We start from the raw sequence: 14,127 nt of genomic DNA, 5'->3' as shown, positions 1-14,127 counted from the left end.
TGTTGGAGGAAGAGTGTTAGAAATAGCGGCCATCCACTAGAGACCCAGGTTAGGTGGCCTGGGTGTCACACGGGAACACAGCCCAGACTTTAACCTGGAGCTGGCTGGTTTCAAAGGCCTTGTCACTCGAGTGGGCAGTGACTCTTGTCCCCAGCTACACATTAGAATCAGGGCAGGAAATGAGTTAAAACAAATACGGAGATCCGGGCCCCACCCCCTGAACAAAGAAATGAGATGCTTTGGGGGAGGGCGGGGTGTGGGCATCAGTAGTTCTTAGAACACCCCAGGTGACTGTATTGTGCAAAGTCTAGAACTGGTGGATTAGGTCACCTTTCCCGTCCCTGGCTATATGCCGTAGGCCATTCAACATTACAAGGGTAACCCAGAACCCAATCTGGGCGAATGCAGGGGGATAGTGAGCAGGTGCCTGGGAGCCCTGATACGTGACCTTGTACAATCTGGGCGTGAAGGTGGCGCAGGCTGTGTCAGAATGGAAGCAGGGCTTCTCATCTGAAGCGGGGCGGGCACGCTGGCTCCCCTTTCTCACCTTAAGCATCCTTAGCTGTAGCGTGTAAATTATTTTAGCAATTGCCTAGTTGGCAATGCACACTTCAGGAGAGTGAGAAACATCTCAGCCCTGGGCAAGTGGTGCTCCTCCCTGCCGCTTGCTGAGGGAGCCCAGCCAGGACTGCGGCTGGAAGCAGGCTTGCTGGGAAAACACCAGGCAGCCCGGCTGCTCCTGGGTCTCCAGGCCACCCATGTCACCTACCTCTCTTTAAAAGGGAAAATTTCAAAACGTACCTACTGAGGCACCTGCTTCTTCCCCTGCAGTGAGGCAGTGGAAGGAGCCGCCGGCTCCCCTGGCCACCTCCCTCCACCACTGCTCAGATGGGCTGACCCGCCTCCTCCTTCCCGCTCTGCCTCCTCACCTGCTCAGAACCACTATGGCAGAAAGGGGACCCTCGCTGCTGCTGTACGTACCAGTCACCATCTCTGCAGTGGGGCACAGAGAGTCTCCCAGAGGCTCCGTGACTTGCCCAAGGTTGGGTGGGAGCCAGCTCCTGGCACGGAGTCCCGAGCCCCCCCACCCGCTTTCCTGCAGCCACGGTCCTCGCTCTCTGCCCCGTGTGCCACTTAGAGTTCCTTAATGCGCCACGGATCTGCTCCTGTCAGCCCACACCGGTTATCTGAGACCCACGTTTCTGCCTCACTCACCGTGTACATCAGCGCTCGTGGGGCCCCGCCCGTCTCTGCGACGCGATCCAAACTCCCAGCAGCTCCGGCCACGTGCCCCCTCTTCCCCAAGAGACCACTGGCGCACTGGTTCACTCTGGTTTTCAGCAAGGTCCTTTATTTATCTCCTGTTCCCCCAAGCACGGCACATGAGCTCAGGTAGCCGGGTACCCGTGTGGGCTGTGGGCTTTGTAAACGGCGAGCAGTCAGTATGTATAGAAATCATGCACCTCGGTGATTCTTCGACAAGATACTTAATGAGTAGAAAGATTTCAGGTGTGTTGGAAACTGCTGCCCTGTCCCGCATTCTGCTCACAGAAAAAGATCGGTGCAGAGATTTTACTCAAATGGAGACAGGTTTTCTTTGCTCACTGGCCAGTAACTGCCTAGGGCGTCTCAGGTCATGGTCACTTGTGACGGCCGCTCCTCCCGTCTGTTCCGACGGAACTCTGGACCTGTACGTGTGACCAGCTGTACATCCCCCGCGGCTCCGTGGCTTCATAAATTGGACACTGCCCATAATACATGATTCAGAAAAGGCATCTCTTGCACACCTCAGCTCACAGGAGAATGTTTCCAGAATTTGTGCCTCCAGCTGGCCACGTCCTCCACAGGAGACCAGAAAGCCAGCTCCGCCGTTGTGGGTCTTTTGGGTCTGTAGGTCTTCCCAACGGCCTCGCTCACACCCCTGGCTTGGGTCGCCGTCACCCGGCGTGCACCCCTGCGCAATGGCAAAGACACGGGGCCAACAGCTCCACTGTCTCGGAGTCCAGCACTTGAACATTTATGTACAGACAAATAAATGGAAAATCAGAGGCAACAGAACTCCAAAGCAAAAGAGACACTTTTTTGGTCAGATCGACGATTCCAGTCTTGCCAGAGGAAGGTGTTGCTGGAATGTCACGGGCTGAGCGCGCGGTCTTCCCGCACCACAGCTCCGACCAGCCACCCTGCTGGTCTGAACGCTCATCGCCGTGGACTCGGAAGCAGCTGCATGGGGAGTCTTCCTGGCCCGGTTTGGCAGTAGGGCTTCTGTCGGCAGTGAGGTGACTGGATCACACGTTCGGCAGCTGATCCGTGGGAGCCCCGACTTGGCTCTCGAGGACACCAGCCTCGGCTTGGAAGGAAAGCCGTGTTTACAGAGGAGCGTCCAGTCCCACCAGCTGGATGCTCCCCGCCTTCGGGGACCTGATGGGGTTTGGGAGTGAGGTGAGTGACGGTGACAAGTCCGCTCAGGCCCGGCCGTGCGCACCGCCCCACTGGGTCCACCCTGCCCGTGAAGCCGGCCGGGTGTGGGGACGGCAGACTCTCCCCCTGCCCCGGGCTGACTATGGGTCCCCTGTGTGACCGTGACAGCCACAGAGGCCAAGGTCTCTAGCTCTCTGGTTTGCAGTTCTTTGTTTTGTTTCGGGTGTTTTTCTTTTAAGATGACCACAAGGAGTTTTTACGTGATTACATTCAGACAGATAACCGCTTGGTTACCCTATTCGAGAGCAATGAAAAAACCAGGTACGCAACACGGCACAGACGACAGTCACATCAAGGGCACTGAGCCCCGGTCACAGAGCAAAGTAACGCGCTATTAGGCAGAAAGGAATCGCAGAAGCAAATGACTGGAAGGAAAAAAAAGAAAAATCTAAGGAGATACAAGCTGAAAATTTCCCATTTACAATAACCAAAGGAAAGAGGGACCCCATGTGACCTCAAAACCCCAAATAAGAACTTTCTGGTGAGGCAGGTTTCAGAGCATGGAATCACAGCATGGGTCGGGGCTAGACTGTACCCCAGTCTGCCCAGGCTGACCCGCGGCCACCATCGCCGACTCCAGCACAGGAAATGTTCTCATCGTCCCGGAGCAAAGATGAAATCCAGGGCCTGCCGTTCGGCTGCTGCCACATTGGGATGCCACAAATCCACCATGAAAACCACCCGTGGTCCATCCTCCGCTGAACCTGGGGGTGGGGGGGGGCGCGAGAGAGGAGAGGTTCGAAGCGGCCTGGAGCCAGGACCCACGCAGCACTGGCCCCCACAGTTAGCTTTCAGGCAGGGACCTATCCTGTCCCCTGGCATGGATCGGGACGTATGAAAGGAGAGGGCAGAAGGAGGCAGGGGTGAGTAAGTGGTGGGCGGAGCACAGAGGATTTTTAGGGCAGTGGAGCTATTCCGTATGATCTTGTCAGGGTGGATCCACGTCACTATTTGTCAAAACCCACAGAACATACAGCAGCAAGAGTGAACCCTAACGGAGACTACAGAGTTGAATTAATAATAACGTGTCAATATTGGCTGTCGCTTATAACAAATGCACCACACTAAAGTAAGATGGTAACAAAAGGGGAAATTGTGTGTGTGTCAGGTGGGGGTGGTATATACTTTCTGCTCAATTTTTCTGGAAACCTAACAGCGCTAAAAAATAAAGTCTATAACGTAAAAAAAAAAAAAAGGCAGCCACTCACCTTCGTGGAATGCGGTGTGCAGGAAAGAGTCATCAAAGAGGAGGCAGCGTCCTTCTGCCCAACACTGGGGCTCTCCCCCCACCACCAGCTCACAGCCACTTGGAGTTTTGAGACCTTTGGGGGGGAAAGGAGAGAAAAGAGAATGAAGGCAGGTGGGATGGGGGATGGCCTGTTTTGGTGTGAATGCTCAACTTCTGAAGCGCCCGACCTTCTGCCTCACCCCTCGGAGCCCGTTTGGGGTGGGGTGGAGGTGCTTCCACAGAGCAAACACAGGCTGCCTATCACTGAGCTCCGGGGAAAAATGCATTTTTCCATTGGCTTAATCTGTTCTGGGTCATGGGCTGCTCAGTGAAGGCTTGCACTGCACTTCTGAGACTCCTGAAGCCCATCTGTGGACCGCCTGTGTTAATCAAGGAAGGCCAGGTTCACAACCTGCCTGGCCCAATGAACTATTCCAGTCCGGTCTCCAGGGCTGTTTTGGTTGAGATGAAACCATGCCCTCCTCTTTGCATTCCAAGCTTTAAATCCATGTTGGGGCCTGAGGATGGCATGTTCTTAGTCTAAGCTCCTCTGGCCGCCCTCTGGGACACTGAAGGTCACCCCTAAGGCCATGCCTGAGCTCCACAGGGAAAAAGGCTCACACCTTCGTAAGGAGCCATCCGCTCACAACGGCGAGCACATAAGGTGCCAAGTTTGGGCGCGTAACCACGGAAAGCAGGCCTGGCTGAGATGCTGCTGTGTGCCCACTCTCACGTCCCCGTCTCCCACCCCAGGATCTGAGGGAACACCCGGCCCCTGTCACTGCCCGGATGTCTGTAAATGGAGGCACCACCACAGCCGTCAAAGAGATTCCCGGGGGGCTGGGTGGGCCCCACGGCTCTCAGGAAGGACGCAGCCGGAGGAAGTGGGGCCCTGGCAGAGGCGCTGGGATCGTGGTGGTCTTGCCCGTCTTCGGGGACTATGGGCACAACCGTGACGCAGGACCAGCCGGCACTGCCCCCCTCCAATTGACTCCTTAGGATGAACATGAAACAGAGTTCTCGCGAACAGAGCGTTTTCACGCGCTCCTTGCACTGGAAACGGACAGCTCCTGGAAGCACGTGTGCAGAAGGAATTCACACAGAGGAGTGGCAAGGACAGGGGACTTGGGGTGCCGTGGAACTCTGGGCAAGTCACTTCACCTCTCGGAGCCTGTAAAGAGGGAACAGTAGTGTACCCACCTTCGGGGCTACGTGACCACTGTCCTTGCCACCTAGAGCATACAGACTGCCTGAGTGCAGATTTGGGCTAAATCGGCCCTTTTCAGACCTCCCTTCACCCCCTCTCCAGATGGAGCAGCTGAGATTCAGAGAAGTGACGTGACCTGCCCGAAGTCTGCTATTCAGTCCTGGTGGGGACCTGAGGTCTGAATCCAAACCCACCTGGCTCCACAGAATGGACTCTAATGACACTGGACAGTGTGTCAGTAGTTGTGGTATGAAAGTGATTGTCCATCCTTGTAGTTAAGGTTTCCACTCTCAATAGGACAGGTCACTGAATCGGGCGAGAAGGAGCGTTCTGACTCTGGAACCATGCTCTCCCATCTCCCGCTACGGGTAACAAACAGCTGGGGAGGGGGGCAGGGGGCGGGGTTAGGGCTGCGATGGGCCCGGGGGGACAGGGAGAGAGCCTTCGCTGACCGGTTCGGGTGGATGAGGCCGTTAGGACTCGGTGGCTCTCTGCAGGGACCCTCCACCCCAGGGCTTCAGAAAGCAGCTCTCCTTTCTCTGGGCCACTAAATGATTCATCGCCGTGCACCACGGCACACAGAAAAATGGTCTGGTCTGCTGGCTTGACAGCCCCCTGCTTACTTTCTTCCGCCTTCCCCTTCCTCACACCCCGGCCTTCTAGCGGCCCCCATCCCTGCCTACTGCCCGCACACCAGCTTAGTCGGCAGAGATGATCAATACTTTCCCAGAGAGAGCGTTCCGGTGGCTCTTGGGCATGGAGATAGGCCCCACGTCCTCTGGCTGAGGACTTGCTGTTTGTCCCCACCAACCACCCAACGAGGCAGGCCAAAGGTGCAGAAAGGGCTCCGTGCGCCAGTGGCCCCCACCTCAGGAGGCCGGGGGCTGGCACTCGGGTGGGCAAGGCGAACACAAGCGGCTCCACCAGTCCCAAGCAGCTAGGCGGCCCAGAAACCCAACACCATGCTCGTGAAAGGCACGGGGAGTCTAATTGTGCTTCTTGGGCAAGAATTTGCTGAATATGCTAATGCATTTTCATCTACCCTTTCCTGAGGGTTGGCCATGTGGAAGGACATCTGCCTCCCCAGTCAATCTGCCTCGTGAGCGTCAGAGGTCGCTTACTGGAGGTCTGTGGCCCTGCGGTCGGGATGTCCCAGCCCCACGGCCGGAGCTGTCCCACGGCGCTACGTGGGGTCCAGACCGGGTGACGCCACCTCTAGAGGCGGCTCGGAGTGGTCCCTGGACCACCAGTGAATGGACTGGAGGGCTGGGGTTTCAGGTGTCTGCGGGGACAGCTCCACGAGTCACACCTCAGATGGAAGGCAGCAAAAGGGGACAAAGGTTGGCAATTCAAGAGCACGGTTCAGGAACTGCGGGTGCCTCCTGCACTCCGGCCGGGTAGACTGGCCCAGGCGTGGCTGCCAGGGACACACCAGGCTCACTTCCTCTCTGGCGACACCCAAGGTCACGGGGGTCGAACCCACCTTTGTTTCATTCCGGGGTGGACATGAACGTGCGCATGACAGTGGAAAGAAGGAAACGCTGAGCAAACCCAACCAGGGCGCTTGCCCCGGCCACGGGGAAGTGGCCACAGTCCAGCAGGACTCCTTCCAAGAGAACATGACACGGCCCAGTTTTTCTGGTGGCAAGAACTAGCTGGGCTGAGAAGGCAATGACAGGTTGCACCGAGGGCCGGTGGGGGCATGGGTTACGCTCAAGTGCACGACAGGCATTCGTGCCCAGGACGCAAAGCCTAGGTCTTCTGCACTGCCCCCCCTAGCCCCCGCCTTGCTACTCAACACACCTGCCTGGAATTCTACCTCAGTCCGCAGATGCCCTTCCCTCTGGGTCACTCTGAAGCTTTTGAAAAACATCCAAAGAAAACCTTTGAAGAAAGCACAGCACTGCACCCCATGGCCCACAGCCTCAATCCCAAAGCCGGGCATGGTGGGCTCCCCTCTGCGGCTCGCTCCCACCCTGGACTTGGCAGCCAGCCACGTCTGGGGCTCGGGGGGGGAAGGCTCCTCCGCTTCACCCTGGCAGCTCCAGCATCCCACCTGCAGCCCCGCACGCTCGGATCTGAGTGGACCCTGGGGCCCTGCACGGCGACCTTACTGATGGCCACCTCACCCCCTCGATTAATCAGAGTGCCCTTTGCCTGACTGCCCTCTACCTGCCCATACTCTTCACGTGCTACTTCATATCCTCCAGAGAGCCCCTGGGCACATACTGTTACCCCATGCTAGAGGCTCAGAGTTTCGGGGTCCCAGCCAAGATCACTCGGCAGATGGGGTCGACAGAGCTGAGTCCGGGGGCGCTTACTTCCGAAGTCTGATCGTTTCCTACTGTTTCTTTCTGAAACTGTTTCCTACTGTTTCCTACTGATCCTTTCTTAGACTGTCCAGCATGGGTTTCATCACAGAAGCTACTAGTTACCACTGCTGTAGGCCAAGTAACCACAGAAGATACCACTTTATTTAACCCTGTTGGCGATCCTGAGGTGAGGGCTACCTCCCCATTTTACAGATGAGGAAACTGAGGCACAGAGAGACTCCGTTACTTGCCCAGAGTCCCAGGGCTGACCAGAGAGCCAGGCCGCCTCCCCTGCCGCCTCTCTCCTGCCCTGCCTCGGCTCTTTAAACACTCAGGGTGTCAACTGCTCGAATCTAGTTGTTTTTTAAAACAGCGAAGCCCTCAGGACCCCCACATGGGGCAGGGGAAGCAGAGGGCTCCGGGGGAAGTGGGGCTGCAAGGCCCAGGGTGTCCGGCTCAGGTCCCCCCAGGCTGCCCTGAGATTCCCCTACAGAACACTCATGAGCCCCCGGCTCCAGCCTAGACCGGGGCTCCTCCGCGTGGGCTTTTTCTTCCTCTGCTCCGAAGCCAAGTCAGCCAATGCTGCAAACTTCCTGAAGCCAACCTTGCCCAGGCTCTGGGCACGCCCTCCCCACCCCCCCCCCAAGTCTGGGATGCTAACTGGGGGTGCCAACCCATTATCATGACTCACCAGGAACAAGGCATTCTGGGGAACGAACGTCCCTGTGTACTGAGTTGTGGTAAAGCCGAACTAAAGGGTGAGTACTCCACGTCCGGCTCCGTGTGAGTCAGTGCTTCACAACACGTTCTCTCATCAGACCCTCCAGGTAACTCCACGGGGGATGAGCTTTTTAACCTCTCCCTTCTAAATGGGGACACGGAGGTCCAGGGAGGAGAAGTGACTTGCCCCAAGTAACACGGCCAGCAGGCGGTGGGGCCAGGATGCAAGCACGGCCGAGCCGACTCCGATCCGTTCTCAGAACCACTGCCGCGCGCGTTACCAACTGCCCTAGAATCTGAATAAACTCGGCGTCAACACCCAGCATGACTTCACCCTTGATTCGGAAGGGACTGGGGCATGTTTTACAGCTGCCCGATGTCGGTATGAACCTGCGATCGCTGTGATAGCCTCTGGCCCTCGAGCTACGCCGTCCAGGACAGTAGCCGCTAGCCACGGGTGCCTCTTTAATTCAGATGAAGGTAAGAATTCCATGTTTCGCCGGCACCAGCCCCATTTCAAGCACTCAGTGGTCACCCATTGCTAGAGACTACCGTACTTGGACGGCGCGGATGGAGACCATTTCCATCACCGCAGAAAGATCCCCTGGACAGACCTTCTGTCAGATCATACTGCTCCCAAGTTCCTTTTTTGACTCAATCCCTGCGGTCAAAACCGTTTGCACGCAATCCCTCAATCTTTGACAGAAATACAGTGCAGCGAGTGAACGGGCACGATTCTGGCTGCCCGGACGGCCGTGTCCGGCAGGTGAGACCCCATCCCCGCGACATACCTAAGTGGCACCGGATGCGGATGTTGGTGGGGCCATAGTGCTCCGTTATCACAGTCCCCGGGCTCAGCACGGAGATGCACGCGTTCCCAAAAACATTGTTCCCAATGCAGGTCCGAAGGCTTCCGAGCAAGCGGTACGTCCGTGGGCACTTCCTGCAGTTTCTGGGAACGCAAACCCCCTGATTGACCAAGTAAAAGGTGACCCACTCCCCGCTGGGGGTGCTGTTCATTTTCCAGCCTTGCGGGAGGCTGCAGTTTGAGAAAGCTTTGTAGAGCGTCTCAAACTCGCACAGGATGGTCTGGAAGTTCCGTTCCAGCAGCTCCACGTCGTGCTTCTGCGCGTCCCGGGAGAAGTAGGGCGTGCTGGGGAGGTCGGGCAGGAAGAAGACCTCGGGCTTCTGGATGGAGGGCCGGCTGTTGAGGTAGCGGCCCTGCTCGCGGATGCCCTTGTGGATGCGGCCCATGCCGGACCAGGAGTACCGCTTGGCGTACTCCTGCAGGTTGTGGTAGAGCTTCTGGTTGAGGCCCTCGTTGTGGGCACAGCGCACGCACTCGGGGGACTGGCAGTACACGTACCCGTTCTGCAGCCCGTTGGCGTCTGCGCCCTGCATCAGGGAGTTGACGGACGCGTAGGGCCGGGGCTGCTCGCGGCCCACGTGGTAACAGTACCACACGAACAGGACCAGCAGGCAGGCCACGGTGACCACGGCGGTGGTGTCGCAGTCCCGCACCGACTGGATGCCCGTGGCGATGCAGTCCCGCAGGCCGTCCAGCGACCAGCTCCAGGCCACCAGCCACTCGAGCGACATCTTGGGGGAGTTGGCGTTGGGCGGGGGGCGGAGCAAGGTCAGACAGTCAGTCCTCGGGGGTCCCAAGGGCACCCACACCATGCAGCTTAGCGTGGGGGGGAAGGGGCGTCGGGGGCCGGGGGAGGCATGGCTGCCGCCGTTCTTCGGATCCCACCAAGGGTGGCATTCACCCACATCTGGGCTCAGCACCCCGCTCCTGGCAAAAAAGTCACTGCAGGTTGGGCGGAAGGAGCTGCTTTCAGTCACACTAGCAAGTGGGGTCGGTCACCATGAAACAATTTTCAAACCTGAGAGGAGAAAAGAAAGGTAAACCAGCATAAATTTTTATACCTGGAAAGATCCTCAGCTGAAATGTAAAATCCCAGATCCTTCTGGAAGGTCCTTGTGGGTAGGGGACACACTTCTCAATCTTGGCTATTCTCTCCCCATTTTACCACACCCCCCTACCCCAGTTTCCCAAAAGGCCAGTGGTGAATAATCTGCATCCAGTACTGACAATTACACAAGCCTCACCTATCTGTGTCACCCTTAAGGGGTGTGATCAGCCCCATTTTACAGGTGGGGAAACCGAGGCCCTGAGAGGTCCTATACCTCACCCACGTTCACGCGGCCAGGGCAGGGACTGCAGGGGTGATGTCTATCCACAGTAGGCATTTCATAACTACTTGTTCTTCTTCAGTCTCTGTACTTTTACAGAGAGATATGGATTCAAAAGCATCTTAAAAATGGCAAAGGAGGGGCATGTGGCTGGCTTAGTCAGTGGGGCGTGCGACTCTCAATCTTGGGGTCAAGAGCTCGAGCCCCAGGTTGGGCATAGAGATGACTTAAAATAAATAAATAAATGATTCCTAAAAAATGGCAAAGGAACCATAAAACTGCACGTTCCCCATTTTACTTTCTCTTTCGCTTTGCTTCATCATTCTTACTTAATCTCTCTTGCCCTGCTGACAGAGGCTGGGTTTAACTCAAGCTGGAAGGGGAGGTGGGCTCTTGGGGGTCGCCCCCATGGCAGACACAGGGCATTTTCTGTCTGTCCGCTCGGGAGACTACTCACTGGTCTCACCCACAGGTTAGGAGAAGAAGTGATGGGGGAGAATGGAAACAGAAGCCCACTCAGGTCTCTTGTCTCCAAAACAGACAGGAGCGCCGTGCCAAGTCTCCCGCCAATGGTTCGGGCCAGTGTCTGGCACCCTGGTTACTCTAATAACCTAAAAGTATGATCAGAGCCCAGCAGCCATGTTGCCCGTGTCTACAAAACCCTAGCCGTGTTTCCCAGCTGAGACCCTTTGTCCAGCCTGGTTTTTCTAATCTGAGAACAGCCAGATCTACAATCTCCCACAAGCCTAACACACTCCCTCAGCGCAAGGGGCTGAATAATTCAGAAAAATCGTTTTGTGTGCTACCTTCTCTCTTGGGAACAGAAAGCAACTGAAAAACTGGGAAAGCTGTCCCCTCTCCTTTCTCTGGGAACTACATTTGGCCAGAAAATTCTTGGGAGGTGGCAGAGAGGCCAAGAACCCAAACTGGAGGTGGGCTGGACTGTGGGTGGGACACTTCCCCTCCGTCTCAGTTCCTTCATCTCCAAGATGTGGTCATACTCATCTCCCGGGATGTCACATGATGACAGATGCAAAGCACTTAGGATGTCACAGCGAACATTTAACATGTGCTTAGATGTGTGGCACCCCATGTTGATCAGCCAGCAAAGCAAAGGCGGGGCATTGGGGACAGGTATCGCAGGACTAGGGACCCTAAAGGCAAATTCTGGACACTCTCATTGCCATGCATCTAAACTGACTTTTATTTGTCCCCAGACTTGCAAGGCTAAAAATGAAAGAGAAGCCTTAGGTGCTCATTAACTGCCTACTTGCATCTTCCCAGCTTAGGTCAAATTAAGAATCATTGGACTATAATGTTTAGCAAGTCAAAAACACACATGCTAGATATTCATGGTCGTTTTTATGTTTTTAGGAAAAATACAAAAGTGGGGAGGCTAGCAGCTCAATTTTTTTTTTTTTTCTCACACATTCTCAATTTCTTCACAGATCTAGGCCCCACTGGATGGAAACAGACCCCTCTGTGCCCCTGGTTCTCTCCTAGCCATATACCATAATCGTCACATATTCTCTCAAAAGGGGAAGGCAAAGAAAATGCAAAGAAAATCCGGGATGATTTTCCAGTGTTTTGTTTGCAAGCCTGTCTCCCAACCAGAACCCCAGGATTCCTGAAATTCAGTGTGAAACTGTCATCTGCGTGATAAACAAGCGCTTTTACTAAAAGGATCCCCCCCCCCCCCACTCCCTGAGCTCAACCTGTAATTGGAACTTTTAAACTCAGTCTCTCAGGAGAAGAGATTTCTCTTCAATGAGAAGTGAGATGGTGATAACTTAACAAACACCTGTTAAGTGTCAGTCCCCATCAGCTCTACTAATCGCTTAACTCAAGCACAATGAAACTTGGAAGACAGGGCGGATGATAAGGGGATCTCTCTACTGGCTCATCCCCCTCCTGGGGGAAGCCTCCTTCTAGTTCTAGACAACGCCAGCCGTGAGCACTCCCTAGGCTGAGCTATAAACAAAAGATAGCAAAAGATCCTGATGCCCTGAACCCAGCTTCGGATCCTGTTCTCATAAAGGGTACTGACAACCAAAGTTAGGGCTTTTCTTACCTGCCGCTTCCTTTTAGCCAAAACACACTGGCAGGCCCCTGAGCCCAGAGGTGGATTGAAGAGCTCAAGGCTGAAATGTGACACTAAAAAAACCCTTACATTTGGAGGGTGACTGGCAGCTTATTAAGTACTGGTTCCAACATTTGACCCTCACAGCACCCAGGGACAACCACCAACGCTCCAGCGGTAAGGGCATGGATTCTCTCCCCCTCCCCAGTTCCTGGCTCAGGGACCGCAGTAACTTCCAGTTTCCTTCACACATCTGATCATTTGCATCTGTTTCATATCTGTCCTCCTTAGGGACAGGGACCTGTCACTGCAGTTCTGCCCTTTAATAACTCCAATCGTAAAGGTCAGTCAGCTCTGGGGAATAGGGTCCAAATGCATGGCCAACTGGTGAGCAAGTCCAGTGAAATATAACTTTGGATACGATCAACATCTGGGGGACACACTCAGCTCTAACCCGGCTAATGGCGTTCACCTTACAATCCAAGAGGCTGCCCAGTGCTAAAGAGCTTCTGGTCACTCTCAGGGTGTGGCCAGGCCGCCCTAGAAGTCCTCCCTAGGAACAGGGCAGAGCAGGGCAAGGTGTGTGATGCAGGTCACCCTCTCCACCCAGGACCCAGTGAACTGCCCTGGGACCAGCCCTCCCTCATGGGCAACTGGAGACCTCCCCTCCTCACTTTCTGGGCCAGCTTTTTCAGCATCCACCCACTCCAGAGATGCCGAAAGTGGGGGGGCAGCGGATGGGTTAACACAGATGGTGACCACCAGGAGGTCAGGGGAGGAGGGGGATGGGACCACGGAAAGGGGAACATTGCCAGGAAAAGTGGGCAATCAGCTAAAGATTAGGGAAGGTGGCTTATGGTGACAGCTCATGGGACGGGGGAGGGTCACCTCGGGAAATATGGGAAGTGGGTGACGCTCAAGGCTGGGGGGGAGGGGGAGAGCAGGCAAGGAAAAGGAGCGGGGAGGAGGGTCACGAAGAGGGTGGGGGCGCCGCGATGGGGAAGGGGCTACGAGGAGGGTGCTAAGTGGCGATCACATCCCGCCGCCAACACAGCCCCGGCGGCGGCGCTCTGCACGCAGCGAGCACCGGGCGGCGGGGCCCCTTGGCCCGGCCGGGATGCGGGGCGCGGGCGGGCGCCGGCGTCCCCGAGCATCCCCCAGCGGCCGCGCCGCCGTGGGGACCGCGGGCCTGCAGCCGTCCGGCCCCCGCCTCCTTCCCCTCCCCCGGGGGTGTAGCCGCTCGGCCGCGCCGTCTCCCCCGCCACCCCCCGCAGCCCCCCGCAGCCGCCGCTTACCTGCGCCCGGGCGCGCGGGCGGCGGGGGCGGACGCTGGGGCCGGGGCGACGCCGCCGCCCGAGGGCGCGGACGCGCAGACGCCCCCTGCCCGCGCCGCGGGGCCACCGCCCGGCCCACGCCGCGGGAGTCCGAGCCGGAGCCTAGCCGGTGCCCCCACCGGTGCCGACGCCGCGCTGCGCTCCGCGGGACCGCGCGGACCACAACTCCCACAATGCCGCGCGCGGCCGGGCCGGCGCGGGGAGGGGGCGCGGGCGGAGGGCGGGGCGGGGCCGGCGCGGGGGCGGGGCGGGGCTCGGACCCCAGGCGCGTAGTACGCGGGCCGCGCGCGGGGCGGCTCCGGTGGCCTTGCGGGAGCGGCGGTGGCCGGGGTCCCCGGGACGCACTGGCCGGCGGGGTCGGGGGCGGAGCGCGCGGGCGGGCGGGCGCTCATTCATTCGCTCTGCGTTCCTCCTTCTGTGCCCCTCTGCTCCCCCGCCCCCGGTCTCTGTCCCTGCTCCGGCTCTCCCTCCTACACGTCCTTCCATTCTCTTTCACTTTCCTTCCCTCTTCTTTCCTCCCTCACTTCCTCTCGCCCCGACGCCCTTCTTCCTTTTATTTATTGATTCAC

General features: G+C 57.2%; 1 protein-coding gene across 2 annotated transcripts; it reads right to left on the bottom strand.

Annotated features, from left to right (window-relative positions):
- Positions 1 to 1,259: 1,259 nt before the first annotated feature.
- ASPHD2 (aspartate beta-hydroxylase domain containing 2) lies at positions 1,260 to 13,555 on the bottom strand. 2 transcript variants are annotated; one of them, XM_035017249.1, is made up of 4 exons: positions 13,520 to 13,555; positions 8,740 to 9,834; positions 3,690 to 3,803; positions 1,260 to 3,185 (listed from the first exon to the last, which is right to left on the bottom strand). In XM_035017249.1, exons 2-4 carry the CDS (start codon positions 9,626 to 9,628, stop codon positions 3,076 to 3,078), a joined length of 1,113 nt encoding a protein of 370 aa, XP_034873140.1. In that variant the 5' UTR covers positions 9,629 to 9,834; positions 13,520 to 13,555; the 3' UTR covers positions 1,260 to 3,075. The 2 variants fall into 2 exon arrangements, with proteins under 2 accessions (XP_034873140.1, XP_034873141.1); XM_035017250.1 differs by lacking the exon at positions 13,520 to 13,555 and having other exon boundaries at positions 8,740 to 9,836.
- Positions 13,556 to 14,127: the final 572 nt, after the last annotated feature.

This window comes from Mirounga leonina, unplaced genomic scaffold (genome assembly GCF_011800145.1).
Source record: "Mirounga leonina isolate KUSES-001 unplaced genomic scaffold, KU_Mleo_1.0 Mir_171, whole genome shotgun sequence".
NCBI lineage: Eukaryota > Metazoa > Chordata > Mammalia > Carnivora > Phocidae > Mirounga > Mirounga leonina.
Note: the sequence above shows the minus strand (reverse complement) of the source record. Positions and strands in the feature narration are given on the sequence as shown.